Here is a 23,426-nt window from a genome sequence, read left to right on the forward strand (position 1 = left end):
CAGCTAACATGCACCATGTTAGAAGTTCACATGATTTGATTGGAGTGAAGAAAAGTTGAAAGTAAGTGAGTGAAAAGTAAATTTTCACTCACTTATATTGTCTGTAACATACATCTAGTTATGCGATATTCATTTTAGCCATAATTTGCCTTAGGGTTCAAGGATTGTTTACCCTTGAAACAGATCATAACAGGTTTCTTAATCTATATGAAAATCGTTTGTTTAGACTAGTGTATGGATGGGCCAAGTTGGTTCAAAGAAAAAGGGGCAAATTGGCACAATAACTACACTGGCCTATCTATTACCTATTTTCATATTATATTTGATTTATATTATTTTTGTGATCAGTAAATGTTGAAACATATATTGATTAGCTTCCTGAGCAAATTTTTATCTTGCACTTTCAGAGATGGTTCAAACATAAAAATCAATTTACTTTCCTCAGCAAGAAACAAATTTTTTTTTTCCATTCTTTGCAATGAATCTTCATAAAAATTAGGTTTACAGATATTCTGTATCTAAATTTACAATTACATACATCTAATTTACTATTTATATGTGGTGTCAATTTACCCCATAGTGTGTGCCAACTTACCCCTCAAATGAGGCAAGTTGGCTCACTAAAGTTATTTTTTTCTAAGTAATGCAGAGCTTTAGTTTAGAAGGAAAACCATGTTCATATTTCATGAAAAGTAAGATGAATGTTTGCATTTTTCAATAAAAGCATAAACAAACAAAAAATTCTTTGTAGTTTTCTTCCATCACTGAGATGTAAAAAAGAGTGCCAACTAGCCCCAGTCTCCCCTACCATGTGGTCAAAAATAATTTCAAACAATAATATCTCTTAGTAATGCAGTATCTTTCTACTCAAAGAGAAATTTAAAACACAATGCAAAAATTACAGCAACTACAATAACTGGCAGTTGACAGGGAACGATAACAAACCACCTCACTCTGCCATTCCACTCCCATTGTGTCAGGCAGCCATGGCCATCACATGTCATCACTAACTCCCACTTTCAGCACTGCACAGGATTACAACTAATGATGACCAAAAATGCTGTAAGGACCTTTTAGTTGCATTGACATGTAAACATTTCATTTGCATCCACTTAAAAAAAAGGGCTAAATAACTTAACCATAAGGAATAGAAAGTACAACAGAAGCAGGTCAGACTGTATCATAGCCTTACTGGCTATGATACTGCTACTGTGCAAGACAGCATCTGAAAATATAAAAATCATCAAACAATATAACAACCTATTACTGAATATACCTTGAGAGGAAAGGTAGTGTCAGGTGGGAGGTGAGGTGTGTGGGGAGCCACCAGAGGCCCAAGCCGTGTCAGATGTGGTACCTGTTCCCTTACTACCACTTGCTGGCCCACAGCTCCTTCTTGCACTTCCACCCACGGAGGCAGACTCTGGTATGCCAACTGGGCCTCATGATGCTTCAGAGATTTGCTCTGGGGGAAAAAATAAAGAACATGCATGTGATCCCCATCACTGCAGTGGTCTCATCAGTTCCCAACCACTCGCTTCATCACAAACTTAACCCTGAACCTAAAATATCCAAATTCTTGATATTTACACCTATTTTTGTTAACTTTAGTATCATCACTATTATCAATCTACATATGCAAAAATCATACTTAATAAGTAAATGAAAATAAAGCTGAGAGAGAGAGAGAGAGAGAGAGAGAGAGAGAGAGAGAGAGAGAGAGAGAGAGAGAGAGAGAGAGAGAGAGGAGAGAGAGAGAGAGAGAGAGAGAGAGAGAGAGAGAGAGAGAGAGAGAGAGAGAGAGAGAGAGAGAGAGAGAGAGAGCAGAAGAGTTAAATGGCACCACTAGTAAAATACAAAGTGTACAAGGATGGTAAAAGAGAGGAGGATGAATGTGGTTTTGAAAAGCAAAGCACTTGACAAGGTAGACTGTTTCAAGCAGACATGGATTGAGAAAGTAGAAAGAATGAAAGAGAGATTGCTGAAGGGGATAACTGATGTGTAAGGCTATGAGGAAGACCACAGATGGACCTAATGGATGGTGTGAAAAAAGCATCAGATGAAAGAAAAATTCTGTTGAGAAAAGAATAATGGTTACAATTAATGAGAATGTATGGAAAGATGCTGTGAACACATGAATGTTGATCCAAATCTGAGGGCCTCAGCAAGAGCTTCTCCCACATATAGTCTGATGAGTCAATAATAAAGTCAGATGTAGGAAAGAATTATATTATTAGGTGCAAACTGGTACACCAGCTCTACTATTGAGCCCTGATGTAAAGAGAACCAGAAATATTGCACAAATTATCTATATGTCATACTGAGAAAGTATACATAAAAACACAAGAGAATAACAACCTCTTAATATCTGCTAATATCTGTGCACTTACCATGTTCTTTCTAAATTTGCTCCATTCAATTACAATTCTACTTGTGAACCAGTTTTTTTTTTTTTATATCTCCATAAATCTGATTCTATCTAGCTTACAACCATTCATATGCATTCTCACTTGTTGTTCCCCACCACAAGGAGCAATCACATTTCCTTGAACAGTGTCCAAAACACAGTTCCAATCATTTTACTAACTGCAGGAACATGTTCCTGAACATACTCCAAACATGTCTGATCCAATGTTTAATGAAACTATTCAAGACAAATCAAATATGCTTGAAACCAACATACAGCCCACTTGAACATGTCTGTAACGGTGTTCAATCAGTGTTGACAGGTAAGGATCTACTGTTGTTCAGTTTGATCAATGAGATACACTTCAAATAATTCAGGACAAAGCTGATTCAAACATGTAACTGAACATGCTCTCCAACACTTTACTCAAGCAATGTTTCTGACAATTTTTGGCAGGAAGTATGGTTGCACTTTACAAGAACCTGATTTATATTTCCTCTGCTGAACTTTAATCCATTTTATTTTTATCATATCACCACACATGCTCCATATTTCCAGGGAATGCATATAAAGATAATTTAATCTATCCTGATTATTTTTCAGTCCCTGAATCATTCCACTCATCTGTTTGCACACTAATCAGTCTATGTCCATTCTACAATACTGAGGACTGCTTCTCTCCTTCATGGAGGCCTAGAAGCTAAAATGTGGAAAATGCTTACAGATCTGTTACTGCTGATGTGTGCATTTGAATACTTTGTTTCTACTAACATATTGCCAATGTATACACATATATGTACATACTATTATCTTATTTATTTATTTTTTTTATTTATTTATTTATTTTTTTATAAAAATGCAAATCTTTTGGGGAAGCAAGCTTTGCTTGAATTTAATTCAGGTGTACAAAATACAACTGCTCTAAGTAGTGATGTCATATTGCAAAATGTTTCCAAGAGAGTGACACCTGACATTAACTCTTTTCCCATCTTAAGTGAGGTTCTCTTACATGTTAATGTTGTTGTTAATGTTGCTTAGTTTGTGTCTTTATGTTTACAACACATCAATGTCATTTGCAGTATCCATCAATAGTACACTCAAAATCTGGTGTAACTTCCAAAAGCATAATTCAAGTTGCAAGAAAACTAAATCTTTTAACTGAATATCAATATATCAAATAGTTTTTGGCATCATCATAATCCTGAATATCTGCTGGTCATTTTAAGACCAAGTTTAATGCCAGAACATAAAAAGTAACAAAGTTCTTGTTGTTTGAAGTTCATCAAACTTTAACCTCACTTTTTTCTAGCACAAACAGCCTTCTAATAATAGAGTTACATAGAAAAATAGGACACAACAGACCTTGCAGTCCTCACAAGGTGACCTGACCAAAGACTACTAAGATAATAGTAGAAGAAAAGGACAGGAAAGCAGAAGGCTCTCTCCCCACCCTCCACTCCTTCCAGCATAAGCCATACAGGAAAACAGGTTGGAAAGAAATACCTTACGGGATTAGAGAAGAAAAACACAAAGGAAATTTTATAGGAAAGAAAGAAAATTGATGAAATGAGGTGCCCCCATTTCCTGAAGGCAAGGAAGTTAATCATTAACAAATAAACACTGCCAGCTGCGGATTGCAGACAAAATATTTATCGCGACAGCATTTAAAAGTCTTGACGGTGTTGCAGGCTATAATATTTTGAGGGAGCCCATTCCAGATTGACTACTCAATGGAAAAAAATATTTTCTGATTCATGAGAGTTGAAGGATTTCCTAACAATTCTGCATCCATTTCCTAGCATGCAATTTGAAGAGTATCGTGAAATATTTACTGCAGCCCATGTTATTAATGCCTTTGGTGATATTAAACACCTGTATTAAGTCACCTCTTAGTCTTCTTTGTATTAATGGGAATAGATTTAATTCTTTAAGACGCTCTTCATATGATTTGTTTCTTAGGCTTGGTATCATATTTGTTACTCTACCCTGAACTCTTTCTCATTTATAAATGTCTTTTTTGGTAATAGGGGCACAATGCCTGAACGCAAAATTCCAAAAGGGGACGGACTAAAGGGTTACACAAAGTGAGGATTGTATCCTTAGATTTGTATTCAAAAGATCTGCTAAGCCAATTACTTTATTCGCTTTCTTTATGACTTCCGAACACTGTTGGCTAGGTTTTAAGCTACTCAATATTGTCACTCCTAAATCAGTTTTGGTGTCAACACTTTTAAGTTGGATACCATTTAAAATATACTTTGCTTTCTCATTTCTATACCATAATGTGGGGCGTCAATTGTTCTTGTGGTCAATACCACATACAAATTTCCAAGAACTCCATAAACTTGAACAGGAACTTTTAAATTGCACAGAGATTTTTTAATATCTAAATCTTTTGCCTTTTCCAGTCATTTACAGTAAAACACAAAGTTGTGTTGGCAGTTGTTACTTCAAAGGTCACACAAAAATAAAAATGTCAAAATTTTAAGTAAACGCTTAGAAAATTGAAATGGTTCCACAAAAGACTAACTATAATTATAAGAATGTCCTTTCGGTCTCCACTCACACTCAGATGCACAAACAGTTTCATCCACCTATGTTTTATGTTGCCTTCTTAACACAGTTCCACAATTCAATCAAAGTCAACCACAATCTTCATGTTACACTTCCTCCAGAATTAAACCACAGTCAGAACATTACACTCTGGTAGTGAAAATTCCCTTGTCAAACTTCTTGTTTCTGAGGAGGGACTAGGTGTTGTGTTGTCTTTAGGTCGTACAAGTCAAACTTTTATAAGTGCTGCAGGTCAGTTGAACTAACTGCTCTGCACCAGTTTCTTGGCCATGCAAGTGAAACTAATTTCCACATGTCAATTTCTTCACATTGTGTCACACTAACTGTCATGGATCAGTCTCCTGGTCTTGCAAGTCAAACCACCTACCATGTGTCAGTTTCAATCATGCAAATAAAACTAAATGCCATGCATTAATATCTTAGCCATGTAAGATATACTAACCATTGAACAGCCTCCAGCCTCCAGCAATAGTAGCATGACAACCATGAGAGAGAGAGAGAGAGAGAGAGAGAGAGAGAGAGAGAGAGAGAGAGAGAGAGAGAGAGAGAGAGAGAGAGAGAGAGAGAGAGAGAGAGAGAGAGAGAGAGAGAGTGAGAGAGGAGAGAGAGAGAGAGAGAGAGAGAGAGAGACAGAGAGAGAGAGAGAGAGAGAGAGAGAGAGAGAGAGAGAGAGAGAGAGAGAGAGAGAGAGAGAGAGAGAGATGCCAGGCCTAAAATATCTATGTCAAAGTCAGCTCAAGCCAATCACTGTTGCCATGAAAATAAGACAGGTGTCACTTTTGCTGGAAATATAGGTAAAAATCTGCTTCATTAAGTAGAGAGCCAGCTGTACCTCATTGTACCTCAAAATCAGTAATTCTTCTGTATCAAAACTGATGACTGCAGAGAGGTGGATTTGTTGTCAAATCTTAAAATGGCAAAATGGAAGCTGTCAAAATAAAAGTCTATACTTTATACCCAAACATATTTTGCTCACAACACCTTTGACAAATGTGAGGCCTGAATCTACACAATTAGTTCACAAGTGTTCAACTAACCTGGAAATCTGGATGTGGGGACGTGACACAGTTACCAGCTGGGTGGTCATCTCCACACAGGTCACACACACCACCTGGACAACAAAACTCATCATAAAGATCCAAATTTACAGTACATGTAGTACATCTAGCAGCCTTTCTACTTTTATGTAAGGCATCATCAATAAAGTATTCCCTAAAAAATTAACAAAATATAATCACAATGAACGACACACATATAACAGACAAAAGAAATTACTTCATGAAATAATTATCAGCACTCTAAAAATCCTATGCATGCTTGCATGTGTCAGTGAACCCTTGTTATGTGAAGAAGCTAGGTTATAAATACTCAGAGAAAAAAGTTCTTTGATAATGAATGAGAATCCTTAATCCAAAATACTTACTCAGGACCAGAAGTCCACATTTTGGGATACAAACACAGAAAACTTGTCAAACTTAAATGTCAATTCCAAGAGACAAAATATCAAAACTCATTTAAAAGGTGAAAATGCATCACTGAATACTTATAATATTGCATGTCTTAGTGTCATATTAGTATGAAAAAGTGAATAGATTATAATTATATCATAAGTCAAAAGTTTCTGAATTTGAGAGTTCCAGAAAAAGGATTCCCAACCTGCAATTGTCACTCCACTATTAATATCCCCTATCCTGAAATAATGAATCCTCACTGAGCAAACTTTTGTAATCATTCTGACAGATGGTAATTTAACTCTACACTCAATGAATGAAAAGGCCATCCAATGACAGGCCATCCAATGACAGGCCATCCAATGACAGTTGCCATCACAAAGCAGGTAATGAAGGACCAGTGGATCATTGGAGAACAACAGGGGTACACAGTAGATCTTTCCTAGGCTTTATATTCATTTACTAATTTTGTATTAATGGTACACAGACATATGTTATGCATGTCTGCACAAAGACCTATACAGCATGAGTACTCTGGAAACAAGGCACATCACTTTCTGGGCCCTATCAGATTACTGCAGGTATGGAGCAATGGCAAGGTGAAGTCAATAATAAATAACTGAATTTGGTCCCCAATGAATAAATAAACTAAGCTAAGGTGTCATGGTTTTGCAGCACCAACATTGTGTAATAACAGCCTTATACAACCACAACCTGTCTTGATATCTTCCACTGGGACAGCATGTGAGACACAAGAACAATCTGGTCAAGATGTAAATAATGAGTGCCATACGAGTTAAAAGACCTGTCCACCATAGAGTTCAAGTGATTTTTTTTCAAACAAATATTGAAAAAAATATTTCACTGGCTCCAGCCCCTTTCTTTTTGCATAAAAGAACTCTCACAGCAAAATTTGCAAAAAAATAAATATATATATATATATATATATATATATATATATATATAATATATATATATATATATATATATATATATATATATATATATATATATATATATATATATATATATATATATATATATATATATATATATATAGAGCTGTTTCTGACCTCAAGCAACACACCTACACAGTACAGTTAGCACATGTACAGAATAAATCCAGAAATGAGTTTATTAAACTCTCTAATGACATTCACTGGTACTAAAAAACACTAATGTAAAGCAACATTATCTAACATGACCTAACATTACCTAAACTAACCTAACCAGGGGACTTCACCCCCCTGGACGGCATTTCAGGAGGGGCATTTTTTTCCCACCTTATGTTTACGTTTAAGATATATCTCAAGATGTATGGGAAAGAATGGAAGATAATAGACCAGTAATAAGGACGGAAAAGGGCTCTAGAAAATTACCAAAACATTTATTCCATCAAGATTTATCAGAGATCTTTCTGCCAGATTAAAATACTGGAAAAATAATGATAGGTCATAATTTATTGCAAGATAGCCCACAAATTAAATCTACTTCCTTAAGTTTTATATATATATATAAAAAACAAGAATATATAGTTATTTATGACATTTAGTTCAGATTTTTAACATGTATGCATGCCCACGTTTTCTTTCTACCACAGTGGTAAATAACTGTCAAAGGACGTCTTTCCAGGTGGCCCACCAAGGCTCCACATTACTCGTCGCCCCGCCTTACCTGAAACTTCCCTCATCTCCCTGTCTGGTGCTCGTGCCCTGTCATGGGCGAGGCGAAAGGGTGAGGCATCCAGGGCGGGCTATCACCGCATGCCGAGGCCCTGGAGACGCGCCTCAGAAGTACCTGCGACGGGCCAGCATTCAGGTGACCGCCCTGCAGCGGCTTGGACCTTCTTGTATTGAGGACAATCATCATTTCAGAAAAAAGTGTAATTTATTTATTCATAATACCTACCTTATTTCAAAATTGTATCCACAATTATAGTGGAATTATATCTAGTCTTTGAATATGTCGAAGTTTTTTTCTTTTTTTGATTGTTGTTGTTTTTGTTCTTCACCAATAATTCAAGACTAGCCATACTGCCAGTAGTATTTACGTCGCTTAATGTTGGTTTCAAAGTTCTCCCACTATGCACATATTTATTATTCCCGGAACAGGGATATATATACTACATGTAGAATTTTTCGATAGCAACTTTATTTGTTTTACCAGTTTACTCAGAAGTTTCAATTGCAATTTTTCAGGTCAACCATTTATGATATTTGTGATTTACAATATTTCAGTTGTACTTATTCGCACCGCATCTAATGACGCTATCATAACCTCAAGAGGTCATCTACTATGCATGTGATATATTTTTCTATCATATTGATAGAAAACATGACAATAGTAGTAGTACTGAAAGCCACACAAAGAAAGCTATGGCATCCCTCACCTACTATTCTTATCACATCATTATCGCACGTAATCAAAATCTACAGCACGTTAGTTTCTCTCAGACAGTGAAGGTGGATATCCTGTGTTATCCAGTATTTCCTCTTGAACAGAGTCAGCTAGTGCAGGTGTGCTATGGTGGCAGTAAAACATGTGTGATATGGTGGCAGTAGTGCAGGTGTGCTATAGTGGCAATAGTGCAGGTGTGCTATAGTGGCAGTGCTGTGATGTTAAGATTGCAGTGCTGTGATGATAGAGTGGCAGTGCTGTGATGCTATGTTACCAGTGCTGTGGTGCTATGGTACCAGTGCTGTGATGCTATGTTGGCAGTGCTGTGATGCTATGGTACCAATGTTGTAATGCTTGAGAAAGGGTGACAGCCCGGCGGAACAAGATAGACCGGAACTGTGTAAATGAAGGTTATATATATATATATATATATATATATATATATATATATATATATATATATATATATATATATATATATATATATATATATATATATATATATATATATATATATATATATATATATATATATATATATATATATATATATATATATATATATATATATTTTTTTTTTCTTTTTTCTTTTTTTTTTCTTTTTTTTTTTTTTTTTCTATGTAAGAGGGACACTGGCCAAGGGCAACAAAAATCCCATAAAAAAAATGCCCACTGAAATGCCAGTCCCATAAAAGGGTCAAAGCAGTGGTCAAAAATTGATGAATAAGTGTCTTGAAACCTCCCTCTTGAAGGAATTCAAGTCATAGGAAGGTGGAAATACAGAAGCAGGCAGGGAGTTCCAGAGTTTACCAGAGAAAGGGATGAATGATTGAGAATACTGGCTAACTCTTGCGTTAGAAAGGTGGACAGAATAGGGATGAGAGAAAGAAAAAAGTCTTGTGCAGCGAGGCCGCGGAAGGAGGGGAGGCATGCAGTTAGCAAGATCAGAAGAGCAGTTAGCATGAAAATAGCGGTAGAAGACAGCTAGATAAGCAACATTGCGGCGGTGAGAAAGAGGCTGAAGACAGTCAGTTAGAGGAGAGGAGTTGATGAGACGAAAAGCTTTTGATTCCACCCTGTCTAGAAGAGCAGTATGAGTGGAACCCCCCCAGACATGTGAAGCATATTCCATACATGGACGGATAAGGCCCTTGTACAGAGTTAGCAGCTGGGGGGGTGAGAAAAACTGGCGGAGACGTCTCAGTACACCTAACTTCATAGAAGCTGTTTTAGCTAGAGATGAGATGTGAAGTTTCCAGTTCAGATTATAAGTAAAGGACAGACCGAGGATGTTCAGTGTAGAAGAGGGGGACAGTTGAGTGTCATTGAAGAAGAGGGGCTAGTTGTCTGGAAGGTTGTGTCGAGTTGATAGATGGAGGAATTGAGTTTTTGAGGCATTGAACAATACCAAGTTTGCTCTGCCCCAAACAGAAAGACGTGGAAAAGTGCAGGGTGGTATCATCAGCGTAGGAGTGGATAGGACAAGAAGTTTGGTTTAGAAGATCATTAATGAATAATAAGAAGAGAGTGGGTGACAGAACAGAACCCTGAGGAACACCACTGTTAATAGATTTAGGAGAACAGTGACCGTCTACCACAGCAGCAATAGAACGGTCAGAAAGGAAACTTGAGATGAAGTTACAGAGAAAAGGTTAGAAACCGTAGGAGGGTAGTTTGAAAATCAAAGCTTTGTGCCAGACTCTATCAAAAGCTTTTGATATGTCCAAAGCAAGAGCAAAAGTTTCACCAAAATCTCTAAAAGAGGATGACCAAGACTCAGTAAGGAAAGCCAGAAGATCACCAGTAGAGCGGGATTGATGGAACCCATAATGGCGATCAGATAGAAGGTTGTGAAGTGATAGATGTTTAAGAATCTTCCTGTTGAGGATAGATTCAAAAACTTTAGATAGGCAGGAAATTAAAGCAATAGGACAGTAGTTTGAGGGATTAGAACGGTCACCCTTTTTAAGAACAGGTTGAATGTAGGCAAACTTCCAGCAAGAAGGAAAGGTAGATGTTGACAGACAGAGCTGAAAGAGTTTGACTAGACAAGGTGCAAGCACGGAGGCACAGTTTCGGAGAACAATAGGAGGGACCCCATCAGGTCCATAAGCCTTCCGAGGGTTTAGGCCAGCGAGGGCATGGAAAACATCATTGCGAAGAATTTTAGTACGTGGCATGAAGTAGTCAGAGGGTGGAGGAGAGGGAGGAACAAGTCCAGAATCGTCCAAGGTAGAGTTTTTAGCAAAGGTTTGAGCGAAGAGTTCAGCTTTAGAAATAGATGTGATAGCAGTGGTGCCATCTGGTTGAAATAGAGGAGGGAAAGAAGAAGAAGCAAAGTTATTGGAGATATTTTTGGCTAGATGCCAGAAATCACGAGGGGAGTTAGATCTTGAAAGGTTTTGACATTTTCTGTTAATGGAGTTTTTGGCTAGTTGCAGAACAGACTTGGCATGGTTCCGGGCAGAAATATGAAGTGCATGAGATTCTGGTGATGGAAGGCTTAAGTACCTTTTGTGGGCCACCTCTCTATCATGTATAGCACGATAACAAGCTGTGTTAAACCAAGGTTTAGAAGGTTTAGGACGAGAAAAAGAGTGAGGAATGTACGCCTCCATGCCAGACACCATCGCCTCTGTTATGCGCTCAGCACACAAAGACGGGTCTCTGACATAGAAGCAGTAGTCATTCCAAGGAAAATCAGCAGAATACCTCCTCAGGTCCCCCCAACTAGCAGAGGCAAAACGCCAGAGGCACCTTCGCTTAGGGGGATCCTGAGGAGGGATTGGAGTGATAGGACAAGATAAAGATATGAGATTGTGATCGGAGGAGCCCAACGGAGAAGAAAGGGTGACAGCATAAGCAGAAGGATTAGAGGTCAGGAAAAGGTCAAGAATGTTGGGCGTATCTCCAAACCAGTCAGGAATACGAGTAGGGTGTTGTACCTAGATTATGGAGGATAGCAAAGTTGTAGGCTAGTTCACCAGGATGGTCAGTGAAGGGAGAGGAAAGCCAAAGCTGGTGGTGAACATTGAAGTCTCCAAGAATGGAGATCTCTGCAAAAGGGAAGAGGGTCAGAATGTGCTCCACTTTGGAAGTTAAGTAGTCAAAGAATTTCTTATAATCAGAGGAGTTAAGAGAGAGGTATACAGCACAGATAAATTTAGTATGAGAGTGACTCTGTAGTCGTAGCCAGATGGTGGAAAACTCGGAAGATTCAAGAGCGTGGGCACGAGAGCAGGTTAAGTCATTGCGCACATAAACGCAGCATCCAGCTTTGGATCGAAAATGAGGATAGAGAAAGTAGGAGGGAACAGAAAAGGGGCTACTGTCAGTTGCCTCAGACAACTGAGTTTCAGTGAAGAAAAGAAGATGAGGTTTAGAAGAGGAGAGGTGGTGTTCTACAGATTGAAAATGAGATCTTAGATCGCGAATGTTGCAGAAGTTAATGAAGAAAAAGTTGAGGGGGGTGTCAAGACACTTAGGGTAGTCGACAGAAAGGCAGTCCGACCTTTGGACATTTATGGTTCCCTCCCCAGATGGGGACTCCGAGGCTGGTGTAGGAGTCGCCATGATGATTTTAAAAATTTTTGAGTGAAGGGTGTGTGTGTTATTAGGTGCTTGTAGTTTTGTGTGGAGGAAGAGAGTTGTCTTTAGAGGGCAGGCTGTGACTGCCCCCTTGTGTTGTGAGACACAAAGGGAAACGTTCAGTGAAGTCACAGCTGGGTTTAATGATAAGTTCACAGCACCCCCTGAACAGTGCTTTAGACCTCACTGGGAGTAATTATCGTTTCGGCAGGTGTCAACTGCCTCCTCCTTCTATATATATATATATATATATATATATATATATATATATATATATATATATATATATATATATATATATATATATATATATATATATCACGCAGGTGTCGAGTTAAACCAACTTTGGCGGAGTGAGGTATATTCTTGCAATGTTTTTTTTATTTTCTTTCCCTTTTCTTTATCTTTTTCATCTATTTTACATTCTATCGCCAAAGTTGGTCTAACTCGACATCTGCGTTGTTCATACAGACCTTTTACACGACGGTGTGTGTGTGTGTGTGTGTGTATATATATATATATATATATATATATATATATATATATATATATATATATATATATATATATATACTCGTATATACGAGTATATATATATATATATATATATATATATATATATATATATATATATATATATATATATATATATATATATATATATATATATATATATATATATATATATATATATTTATATACATACTGTACAGAGTTAGCACATGGGAGGATGAACAAAACTTAGGGAGACAGCTCAGAACACCTAACATCATGGAAACTGTTTTAGTAAGAGCTGAGATGTAAAGTTTCCAGTTCCAGTAAAAGATGGAGCGAGGATGTTCAACGCAAAAGAGGGAGACAGTTACATAGGACATTGTTCAGAAGATCACTGATGAATAAAAGGAAAAAGTGGTTTACAGGAGAGAACAGAACCCTAAGAAACACCACTGTTAAGAAATGAATCCACTTGGGGTAACGGTTTCTGAATGCCACAAGTAAGTGCCCTACATTAGGAGGCACTGTCCTAGCCCCAGCAGACTAGGGAAACCGGATGGGGAAAAAAGTTTTGTTGAAGCCAAGGCATGATTCCAGATGCATATGCAAAGTACATGACTTTCAGGTGATGGAAGGTTCAAGTACCTTTTGTATGCCGCCTGTCCATCAAGTATAGTACGAGAACAGGCTGAGATAAAACCAAAGTTTAGAAGATTTTTTAGAGGGAGAGAAAGAGTGAGGAATGTACGCATTCATGTCAGATACAATCACCTATGTTATGTATAACTCAGCAAAAAGAGATGAGTCTGAGATACAGAACCAGTAGTCATTATATCGAAAATCAAAATGACACCTCCTCAATTAATGGAAATAAAGTTCCAGAGGCACCTTTGCTTTGGAGAATCCTGAGGAGGAATTGGAGCGATAAGGCAAAATACAAATACTAAGTTATGATCGGAGGATCCCAACGGCGAAGACAGAGTGACTCCATAAGCAGAAAGATAAGATGTTTGGAAAATGCCAAGAATATTGGGCATATCTCCAAGACAGTCAGGAATCCGAGTACAGTGTTGCACTAGTTGATCTAGGCCAGTGATTCTCAACCATGGGTAAATTTACCAGCTGGGGTTAAAAAAAATTATGTGGCATAGAATAAATAATTGATGTATCTGATAACTGAACAATAATTAGATTTCATTTAATTTTGTAAAATGAAAGAGAGAGAGAGAGAGAGAGAGAGAGAGAGAGAGAGAGAGAGAGAGAGAGAGAGAGAGAGAGAGAGAGAGAGAGAGAGAATGCTAAGTGTGTGTGTGTGTGTGTGTGTGTGTGTGTGTGTGTGTGTGTGTGTGTGTGTGTGAGGGTGAGTGAAGTGGAGAAGGAAGGGAAAGTGTATGGAAGTAAAGGGGTAAATGGAGAAATACTTCAAGCTGAGGGAGTTAATGATGGAGAAAAGGTTAAGAATTCCTGCTTTAGGCAATGAGGGATAACATTAAAGGCTAGTTCACCAGGTTGGTCAGTGAAGGAAGAGGAAAGCCAAAGCTGTCGGTGTGCATTGAAGTCCCCAAGAATGGGTATCTTTGCAAAAAAAAGCAAGTGAGTCAGGATGTGCCCCATTTTGTGAGTTAAATAGTCAAAGAATTTTCTATGGTTAGAGGAGCAAGATGAGAGGCATATAGCACAGTTGAATTTAGCGAATGAAGTTGAAGCCATGGAAAATTCAGAAAACTCAAAAGTGTGACCATGAAAATAGATCAAATTGTTGTGCACATTGAGTAGACTCAAAGCTTAAAAAAAAAAAAAAAAAAAAAAAAAAAAAACAGGAAATGAAGGTGAGGAGTAGCCACATTTCTTAGGAACAGGTTCAATGCAAGCATAACTGTGGGTAGGCAGAGACGAAAAAGCTTCACAAAATGCAAATACAGAATTAGAGCTACAGGGAACGCTTGGAGGGATTTCAGAAGGGATATAAACCTTCTGAAAATCGAGACCACAGAGGGCACAGAAAAGATGATAATGAAAAATTTCACCAACAGGTATAATATGAGTATAGTCAAATGTTGAAGGTGAAGGATGAACAGGCCCTGAATTATCTAATGTGGAATTGTTAGCAACGGTCTGAGAGAAGAGTTCACCTTTATAAATAAAAAAAAAAAAAATGAAAAAGGGAAGAAGATGAATAAAAACGATGTTGAAGATATGTTTGGCTAGATGCCGGAGTTCACGAGAAGATGACCTGGCTAGATTCTGATAATTCTTATTATTCTTATTAATGAAAGAATTTTTGACATATTGGAGAACAGATCTGACATTATTTCGGACAGAAATAATATAATAGGCATAAGTTTCAAGAGATAGATAGCTAATATACTGTCTATCCTGAACGCTATGAGAGCAAGTTCAGTTGAACCAAGGTTAACGAGCTTAGAGAAGAGGAAAAGTATATGGAATGTAAGCCATCATGCTAGAATTCTAGCAATCACTTCCGTTATGCGCTGTGCATAGAGATGAGTTTATGACATTGAATCAACAACCATTCCTGGGGAAAAATCAGAATTGCACCTTTGCAGCTCTTCCCACATAGTAGACCCGTAGTACCAGAAACACCTCTGCTTTGGAGGACCCAGAAGCGATGCTGGAGCCAACAGGTAGCCACTCTTAGCCACATGGTGTAAGATTCTGAAGACTAAAGAGCGTGGGCACTTGAGTAAGTTATGTGACTGCTTTCACAGACACAACAGCTCTGATTTGAAAGTGAGGATAAAGGGAATAAGACGGAACAAAAACGGGTCTGCCGTGAATAGTCTCAGATACCTGGATTTAAGTAAGGAATAGGTAAGGTTGAGAGGAAGTAAGGTTATGTTAAATAGATTGAAAGTTAGATCTAAGCCTGCGAATGTTGCATAAGTTAAGAGAACATAATGAAATATTTGTTTATTTATTTATGTATTTATTCTTTCATTTATCAATTTTTACTTTTATATTTACAAACCTACTTTGAGGATTTCACTTAAAACTCTCCTATCACTTGAATTTCCATTGCTTTTTCCTCTGAAGTCTTGCCAAAACAAGAATTTCCCATAATGTACTTAACCTGATTGTTATGATCAAGCTATAATACATCTTACGACGACTGTGGCAGCTACATCCGGTGAAGGGTGGCGGTCACACTTTGGGAAATACATCACACACCAGCCTCTTCAAAATAAGGGAAGCAGCCATTGCCCGGTAAACCAAGGTCATATAGACTGAAAAGAAATGCTATCATTACACTGAATAAACAGTTTCAGTAATGGAATTGTTATTAAAGAAAGCGAACTGTCGGGTATGGAATGATTAATTTCATTAGAGTGGCACGTGTTTCACCGTTAGCTGCTAGTAGAAAAGTTATTTACATGAAAATGAGAGAAAATATACTACAAAGATATTTTACATTGCATTCCACATTGAAAAATAATTGCAGTTAATGCTAAATGCTCAGGAAACAGGTACATAAGAGGAAGGTGGAGTGAGCGCCTCACACACGAGGGACGCAGGAAAGATCGACGTCGCCATGGTTCCTCAAATATCTCTGTCCAGGCGCTGGTGGCGTGTGTACCTGTTGGCTGGCGTGTGCCTCGCTGCCTTCCTCTTCAGTGTCCTCCTGTGGTGAGTGAGTGTTTATTTATTTATTCATTTATTTATTTATTATTTTTTTTATATATAGGAAGGGCTCCGGCCAAGGGCAACAAAAATAGAAGAAAATAAAAAGGTCCACTGAGATATCAGTCATATAGCTCTCTCTCTCTCTCTCTCTCTCTCTCTCTCTCTCTCTCTCTCTCTCTCTCTCTCTCTCTCTCTCTCTCTCTCTCTCTCTCTCAGAAAGTTTATTCTGGATTGCAACTCAAAGAGAAGTTGGATCCTGAAATGACTTAATAATGGGGTAATTAGAGCAGCTCCCTTTGTGTAGGGCTATATTCCATCTTCACACAATCCCCCCCCCACACAAACACTCGGTTCACGAGCCTGTAAATGTAGCCCCTGGTTACCAAACGACAAGTGGGTACGGGATGGGACAACGCTGTGCGGTGCGTTATGTGTGAGTGGTATCAGTCCTACCCAAAGATCCGTCACTTTCAGCTCAGCTCTTTCTGTACGGGAACGGCTGCGTGAGTCGGCAGTAAACGATCATGGGTAAACAACAAACACACACACACACACACACACACACACACACACACACACACCATTTCACTATTTACCTGATTTCCCTTACAGGCCAGGAAAGCCACATCCAAAACCACGCCCTGCCGCCCTGCCTCGTGGACGTCTCCTCAGAAGTGCTGGCGGAGGCCTACAGAGGAGACCACTCTTTAGGCCAGGGACTCAGGAGCCGAGGGTACTTTGTATGGTGGTGACCACGCCGCAGTACTATCGCGGGAGAGCACGCCACATCAAGGCTACGTGGGGGCACTGGGGAAACGGGGCCTGCCCCAACACAGTCTTTCTTTCTTTCACACCCGACGACATCCTACAAAATGTCATCATCTCAAATTTCTCAAGGTGTTTGTTTTCATTTATTTTGGATTATAGCGCCTGCGTGCTATTATATCTTTTCTAATTACATAGATAATCAACCACTGTTCATGGTGGCGCACGCAGTGTTGTTTAGTGAATCCTGCAGGTGTTGATGCGCGCCGTGGAACTCTCCGATCCCCGATACCCGTCCATTCAAACACAGGGCTGAGGGCAGCATGCTGATGATGTTCGGCGCCTTGACGATGATTCGAAAAATGGCTAAATAGCTTTCTGCTGTTCAAGGAACTTGCCACACCCGTGCGCTGACCACTCAGCCACTGAATATAGAAATTTTAAGGTGACGGCATGCATCCCTGTCTCTACATTGCCCCCCACAACCAGTCACGACTCAGAGTGATGGCTTTTTACTTCATCAGACAGCTCAGACTCACTTCCTCTAAAGAGTAATTATTATATAGCTTTCATGTCACCAACGAAATCCTCCCCTCAAAATCAGTTTTGAAAACGCCTTACTTGTGAGGCAAACTTACGGCTCACTTATACGGACGCAACCTCATCATTTATCTTCATGCACCAGTATTCCTTTATAATAACGTGCCTCACACCACTGTTTGTAAGGACGGAATAACATATCCCATCTTGTACGTCTGTTTAGAGATGGAGTGTGTTGTCAGTGACGTCATTCCGTTGACGGAAATATTAACTGGTGCTGCCAAATACGGTATCCTTCCGTGAAGAGGGATAGCGCTGTTGCCAAACTGAGACGGAGTGACGTCAATAATGACATCCCCCCCACCTCCAGACGGATGTGCAAAACAGGTAGTGCGCAGCTGGCCTAAAAGTATAGAAAGGTGAGCAGCTTTTGGCTCCTGCTTGGCACCATAAGTGGAGACGAATATCAGGACTGGAGACACTTACATGTTCACTGAAGGTGAAATTGCATTCATTCAAGTGAGTTGCTGCCAGGCATCTTGAATTACCTCTCCTACATGCTTTCCAGTGCCCTCATCCCGTACACGTCCCGCATACTCTCTCTTGCAGGTTAAAGTGATAGTCAGAAGTATTGTAGTATCTGCATTCCCTGATGTATACTAGTGTGATTGAATATTGTTGTCTTATCTTTCTTATAGTATTTTTTTTTTTTTTTTGTATTTTCAAGTATACATTATTTTCTCATAATCATGTAAAAACTTTCCATTTTCACATTCTCCACATTCCTCGTAAGTTTATTGCACACATCTTTCCTCAGCGTATGCTGGACACCACAAGAATAAAAACAAATTACATTTCCCTTAGCATTATGGCAAGTCACGCGTTGTCTCGCCTCCTGTACAGCTACGAGGACCTCTGGGGGAAGGTGGTAGATGGCTTTCTGCAGTTAAATGCGTCTGCGGCTGACTGGTTCATGAAGGCTGACGATGACACCTTTCTCATCTACCCTAACTTGTTGAATCTCTTGGCTCACCTCGATCCATCAGAGGCACTCTATCTCGGCTTGCCCCTCATCTACCGGCCAGAGGTGGGTGAGAGGGAGACGAGGAAAGAGACAGGATAACGGGCAAAAAGGGTAGAAGAGCATGACTCAGTACGAAAGAGAATAAAAATGACAAAATGACAATCAAAGAAATAGTAGGATAACAAGGAGACACGGAAGGAAGAGTAGGGAAATAGGGCGGAAGGACAGGTACACGCTGGTGTAAAGAATACGTGAAGAGCACGAGAAGAGGAGATAGGATACAAAAGAAATACGGAAAGGATGACTGGGAGACGATGGGACAGGGAGTAGAGGAATAGAAAAAGATGGAGAAACAAGAAGACAGGGACGGGAGGAATATGGGAGGAGGACGGAAAGACGATGAGACGGGGCGGGAGGAGATAGGAGGAAGATAGGAGACAAGTTGATGCGGGCAGGAGATGGGGGGAAGAGGACACAGGCTGGAAGGTCGGAGTGCACGTACTATGGGAGGATTAACTTTTTGTACTGGAATATCACCAACTCATCTGTAGCTTTTTTTCTGCATTTTTATACATAACTACAAAACTCAAGTTAGTGAATTAGCATTGCTCCTTTCACCCAAAGTTTATACCCGATGGTATGTCCCACAGTTCAGTGCAGGGATGGATGAACTGATAGAGTGGAGCTGTGTAGGAAGTTAGGAGAGAGTGAGGTAATTACTGAAGTGCTCACGAAAAAAGCACATGCGTCTCCTGACAGAACAGACGCTATACAGTTGAAAGAGATGTTATGGAGGGTTGACCAGACCAGAACGAGACGGAATTGTAGGCAGGCACGCACACTAACACGATATGCCGGGGATCACAAGAGAGGAGCAGGAGGGAGCAAGAGAGAACAAAGAGGATAACAATGCTTGGTAAGGACACGGATGGCGAAGACGAGGGCGATTTTAACGATAACAAGAAACAGAAAGAGAGAGAGAGAGAGAGAGAGAGAGAGAGAGAGAGAGAGAAGAATGCTGGGAAGCATTATATTCTCCATGACCACCACTTTCCAGGGAGGGGAGGAAATAACCTACATGAGTGGCGGAGCGGGCTATGTACTAAGCAGCACCGCCCTCACCAGGCTGCAGGCCGCCCACGCCCCTGCCCATTGCCGCTACCCGGGCCACACTCAGTACGAAGACGTCAACATGGGCTACTGCATGGCCGCTCTCGGTACGTCCGGCCATACATACATTATATATATATATATATATATATATATATATATATATATATATATATATATATATATATATATATATATATATATATATATATATATATATTATGAGCCTCTCTTGTCCCCTTAGGCGTGCGCGCGGCCGACACCCGGGATGGCCTGGGGCGGCCAAGGTTCCTGCCCTACCCACCGTGGCGCCTCCTCCAGTCTGAACCTCATCCAGACTTCGCCTGGCTGGTTCACTTTAGCAAATACAAGTTTCGCTTCGTAAGTATGGACGTGACTGATGTTTTTTTTTTTTTTCTCCATCCAAAAAAATGAGCTATATATAGTAGGACATCACATGGGAAGTCGGGGATGGCGTCAGACGCCTTTCCTCACAGAATAGTTGAGGAACATGATTAAATAATAGAAGTATTAGTCGTTCATTTTGAATTAATTGTTTCAGCAATTAAGAATTTGAAACAATTTTCTCGCTGCTATTTTCTCAGTTCCATATTTGCCCACGATATTCTGATAACTGAAATGTACAAGTGAACTGCTGAAAATTATCTTGTGATTCCACAGAGAAAACCAGAAACTGAATCTGAAGATGAATGTGAATGCTCAATAATAACACATCACACAATGAAATTAGAGTAACAAAGTGTCTATAAATATGTGTATATAGGATAGGAAACTATATATATATATATATATATATATATATATATATATATATATATATATATATATATATATATATATATATATATATATATATATATATATAATGACAATCTAGAATTGGCAGAGAGAGAGAGAGAGAGAGAGAGAGAGAGAGAGAGAGAGAGAGAGAGAGAGAGAGAGAGAGAGAGAGAGAGAGAGAGAGAGAGAGAGAGAAAGTAGACCAGGGGTGTCAACCTCAGATCCTTTCGAGGGCCAATTATGCACTAGGTTATGGTCTCGAGGGCCATCAAAGATTTGGTAATTACTTATTGGCAAGACTGAAGATTACAACTTATTTTGCTGGTCATCCTGGTTTACCAAAAAATACATTATTGAGGTAAAAATGTAAAAGTTATTATGTCTCGTCTTAACAGTTAAGTTACATTTTCCTCAGTTATAACAATTATAGTAACTCGAGTTGAAAAATCTCTTGTCACTTCGCGGACCACCCCGCGGGCCACATTTGGCCCTCGGCCCATGAGTTTGACATCCCTGAATTAGATGGAGATGAAGTAGGAGGTTTTGCTTGGATGACCTGGAATAGACAGACAACTGACAGAGACGAGTGGAGAGTGGAGGTATTTGTTCTGCTGTGGACTCATAAACGCTCATGATTATGACGATATTTACTCCTTGAGGTCTTGAGGTGAAGCCCTGTGGGTTGTCCCGTCCCATGTATGTCCTTCACGCTGTTGCCAAGGCGTACCTGGGCCGCCTTGCGCCTCCCTTACTCGTTAACTGGGTGTACGTTGATCTTGTGATATTTTACGAGTCTCATTGAATCATGTTAGCACCTATCTAGTGTGTCTGGATAATTCATTCCGAGTCTGTCCTCATCTAGTGTGTCTGGATAATTCATTCCGAGTCTGTCCTCAAGCTTTATCTTTCTTGTAAAAATATTGCATTGTTGGGTACAGTGCTCTTTTGTACCCGAGGAGTCTTGTAATATACGCACTGTAAATACTCGCTCATGAACCACTATGTAAAGGCGCTAAGTTCAAGCCATCTGATAAACAGAGAGGGTGTACCCTTGCTTTTTGTGATATTTATCTATTTATTTATTTATTTTATTTTTTTATTATTATTATTGTTTTTGTTTTATTTATTTATTTATTATTTTATTATTGTTATTTATTTATTTATTTATTTATTTATTTATTTATTTTATTTATTTATTTTATTTTATTTATTTATTTTTTTTTTTTGCAGGGGCCAGAAAGCCTCAGCGACCTTGTAGTAACCTTCCATGAAATCCGCGACCCCGTGGACTTCTACTTCATACAGTATTTGGTGAACGATCTGAGACTCCTATCGCCGGGTGCCTCCAGTCCCTTCACTCTCTCCCAGATCCCGTCACGATGAGCTGCTCACAATCAATGAGAAGCGCCACCTCTCCTCACGCATGGCTGCTTACCTCTGCTCCCAGAATCCTTCCTCAGCATGGCTAGGTGTAGGAGGCTGCAGTTCACCTGGTCTCACCACGTCTTCAGCTCCACCGACAAAACTCAGAAGTAACAAGGGACGGTTTATTTGACTTCGTGGGAAAATTTTGACTTTTAGTTCTTAGATATATTTTATGCAGTTACAAAGAAACTGAGATTCTGCGATTTCACGTAATATTAAATTCACCTCTGGTTAAAATTAAGAGTGTAAAAAAAAAAAGTCTGGAAGTTTGAAGGCCCAGCCCCTGTCCACAGCCTGAGCACAACCTTAAGTGCGTGGTGACACCACACAGTCATTGTGAAGAAACAAATACTATAAAAAATAATTGGTAATTTCATTCCCTGAAACTGTTGCATTGCAGTACAGATTAGTATAGCCGGGCGCCGCTACTTCAGACATTCTGCATAGTGCATAGTACATAGTACGAACACTTACACACATTCAAACACAAAACAGTAAATAACACACCCACCCACACACACACATGGAACATTGAAAATTAAGGCAAATGGTTTGCATGTACCACTCTACATCTTATGCAATGCTCCTGAGTCTGGCATATCATACGTTTAGTTCTTCCTCTTTCACAGCTTTATTAGCCGTGTTTACAGGGGATCACTGTTTTACTCGTACAGCGGATTAAATGCGCTTAGTAATTTTTGCCAAAGGTTTTCGTACACAACCCTCCTAATTTATCCATGTTTGCAAGGGCTCCAGTGGCAGGAGCAGTAGGAGCGGGCAAGTACCCGATAAATGTTTTAATTTCAAGCCGGAATTCAAACTTCAGTCATCCCGCGCGGTAGTTAGACGCACTACAATCTATATAGACCACCATGTTTCCTATATCAGACACACTGCATATAAACAACAATAGCCGACAAAAACATCCTCTCTGATCACCAGACTGACACACCAGCGTGTCATCTCCAGGAAGCAAAAACCATTGCCACGTCACCGCCACCACGAATAAAAAATAAAGTAAATAAAGTAAGAGAGTACATAAACAGAGACAAACGAATAGATAAATATTGAAATAAAATGTTATGAAATTTATCAAATAATAATAATAATAATAATAATAATAATAATAATAATAATAATAATAATAATAATGATAATAATAATAATAACAACAACAACAATACTCGTAATGTTTCGAAAAAAAAAA

General features: G+C 39.1%; 2 protein-coding genes across 9 annotated transcripts in view; one reads left to right on the forward strand and one right to left on the reverse strand.

Moving 5' to 3' along the window:
• The window catches only part of LOC135116189 (zinc finger protein 658B-like), a 74,533-nt gene extending 66,250 nt beyond the window's left edge, over positions 1–8,283 (reverse strand). The window contains exons 1-3 of the mRNA XM_064033504.1: positions 8,107–8,283; positions 6,019–6,092; positions 1,277–1,465 (exon numbers count right to left, since the gene is read on the reverse strand). Of these exons, the coding sequence (XP_063889574.1) occupies positions 1,277–1,465; positions 6,019–6,092; positions 8,107–8,122 (279 nt within the window). The 5' untranslated portion in view covers positions 8,123–8,283. The remainder of the gene's footprint in view (positions 1–1,276; positions 1,466–6,018; positions 6,093–8,106) is intronic.
• Positions 8,284–8,845: 562 nt separating this feature from the next.
• Positions 8,846–22,389, forward strand: LOC135116188 (glycoprotein-N-acetylgalactosamine 3-beta-galactosyltransferase 1-like). Of its 8 annotated transcripts, none has more exons than XM_064033495.1 (7): positions 8,846–8,948; positions 16,391–16,557; positions 17,167–17,451; positions 18,724–18,946; positions 19,941–20,100; positions 20,238–20,374; positions 22,025–22,389. In XM_064033495.1, the coding sequence occupies exons 2-7, from the start codon at positions 16,463–16,465 to the stop codon at positions 22,175–22,177; spliced, it is 1,053 nt and encodes a 350-aa protein (XP_063889565.1). In that variant the 5' UTR covers positions 8,846–8,948; positions 16,391–16,462; the 3' UTR covers positions 22,178–22,389. The 8 variants fall into 8 exon arrangements, with proteins under 8 accessions (XP_063889565.1, XP_063889573.1, XP_063889571.1 ...); XM_064033503.1 differs by having other exon boundaries at positions 22,100–22,389; XM_064033501.1 differs by having other exon boundaries at positions 18,763–18,946.
• Positions 22,390–23,426: the final 1,037 nt, after the last annotated feature.

This window comes from Scylla paramamosain, chromosome 30 (assembly GCF_035594125.1).
Source record: "Scylla paramamosain isolate STU-SP2022 chromosome 30, ASM3559412v1, whole genome shotgun sequence".
Taxonomy (NCBI): domain Eukaryota; kingdom Metazoa; phylum Arthropoda; class Malacostraca; order Decapoda; family Portunidae; genus Scylla; species Scylla paramamosain.

Bases quoted from the DNA above. Each gene is read 5' to 3' on its own strand.
- LOC135116188 (XM_064033495.1), top strand. From the start codon at position 16,463: ATGGTTCCTCAAATATCTCTGTCCAGGCGCTGGTGGCGTGTGTACCTG. The intron at 17,452-18,723 runs GTGTTTGTTTTC...CATTTCCCTTAG, and splicing joins ATCATCTCAAATTTCTCAAG to CATTATGGCAAGTCACGCGT. The intron at 20,375-22,024 runs GTAAGTATGGAC...TTTTTTTTGCAG, and splicing joins GCAAATACAAGTTTCGCTTC to GGGCCAGAAAGCCTCAGCGA.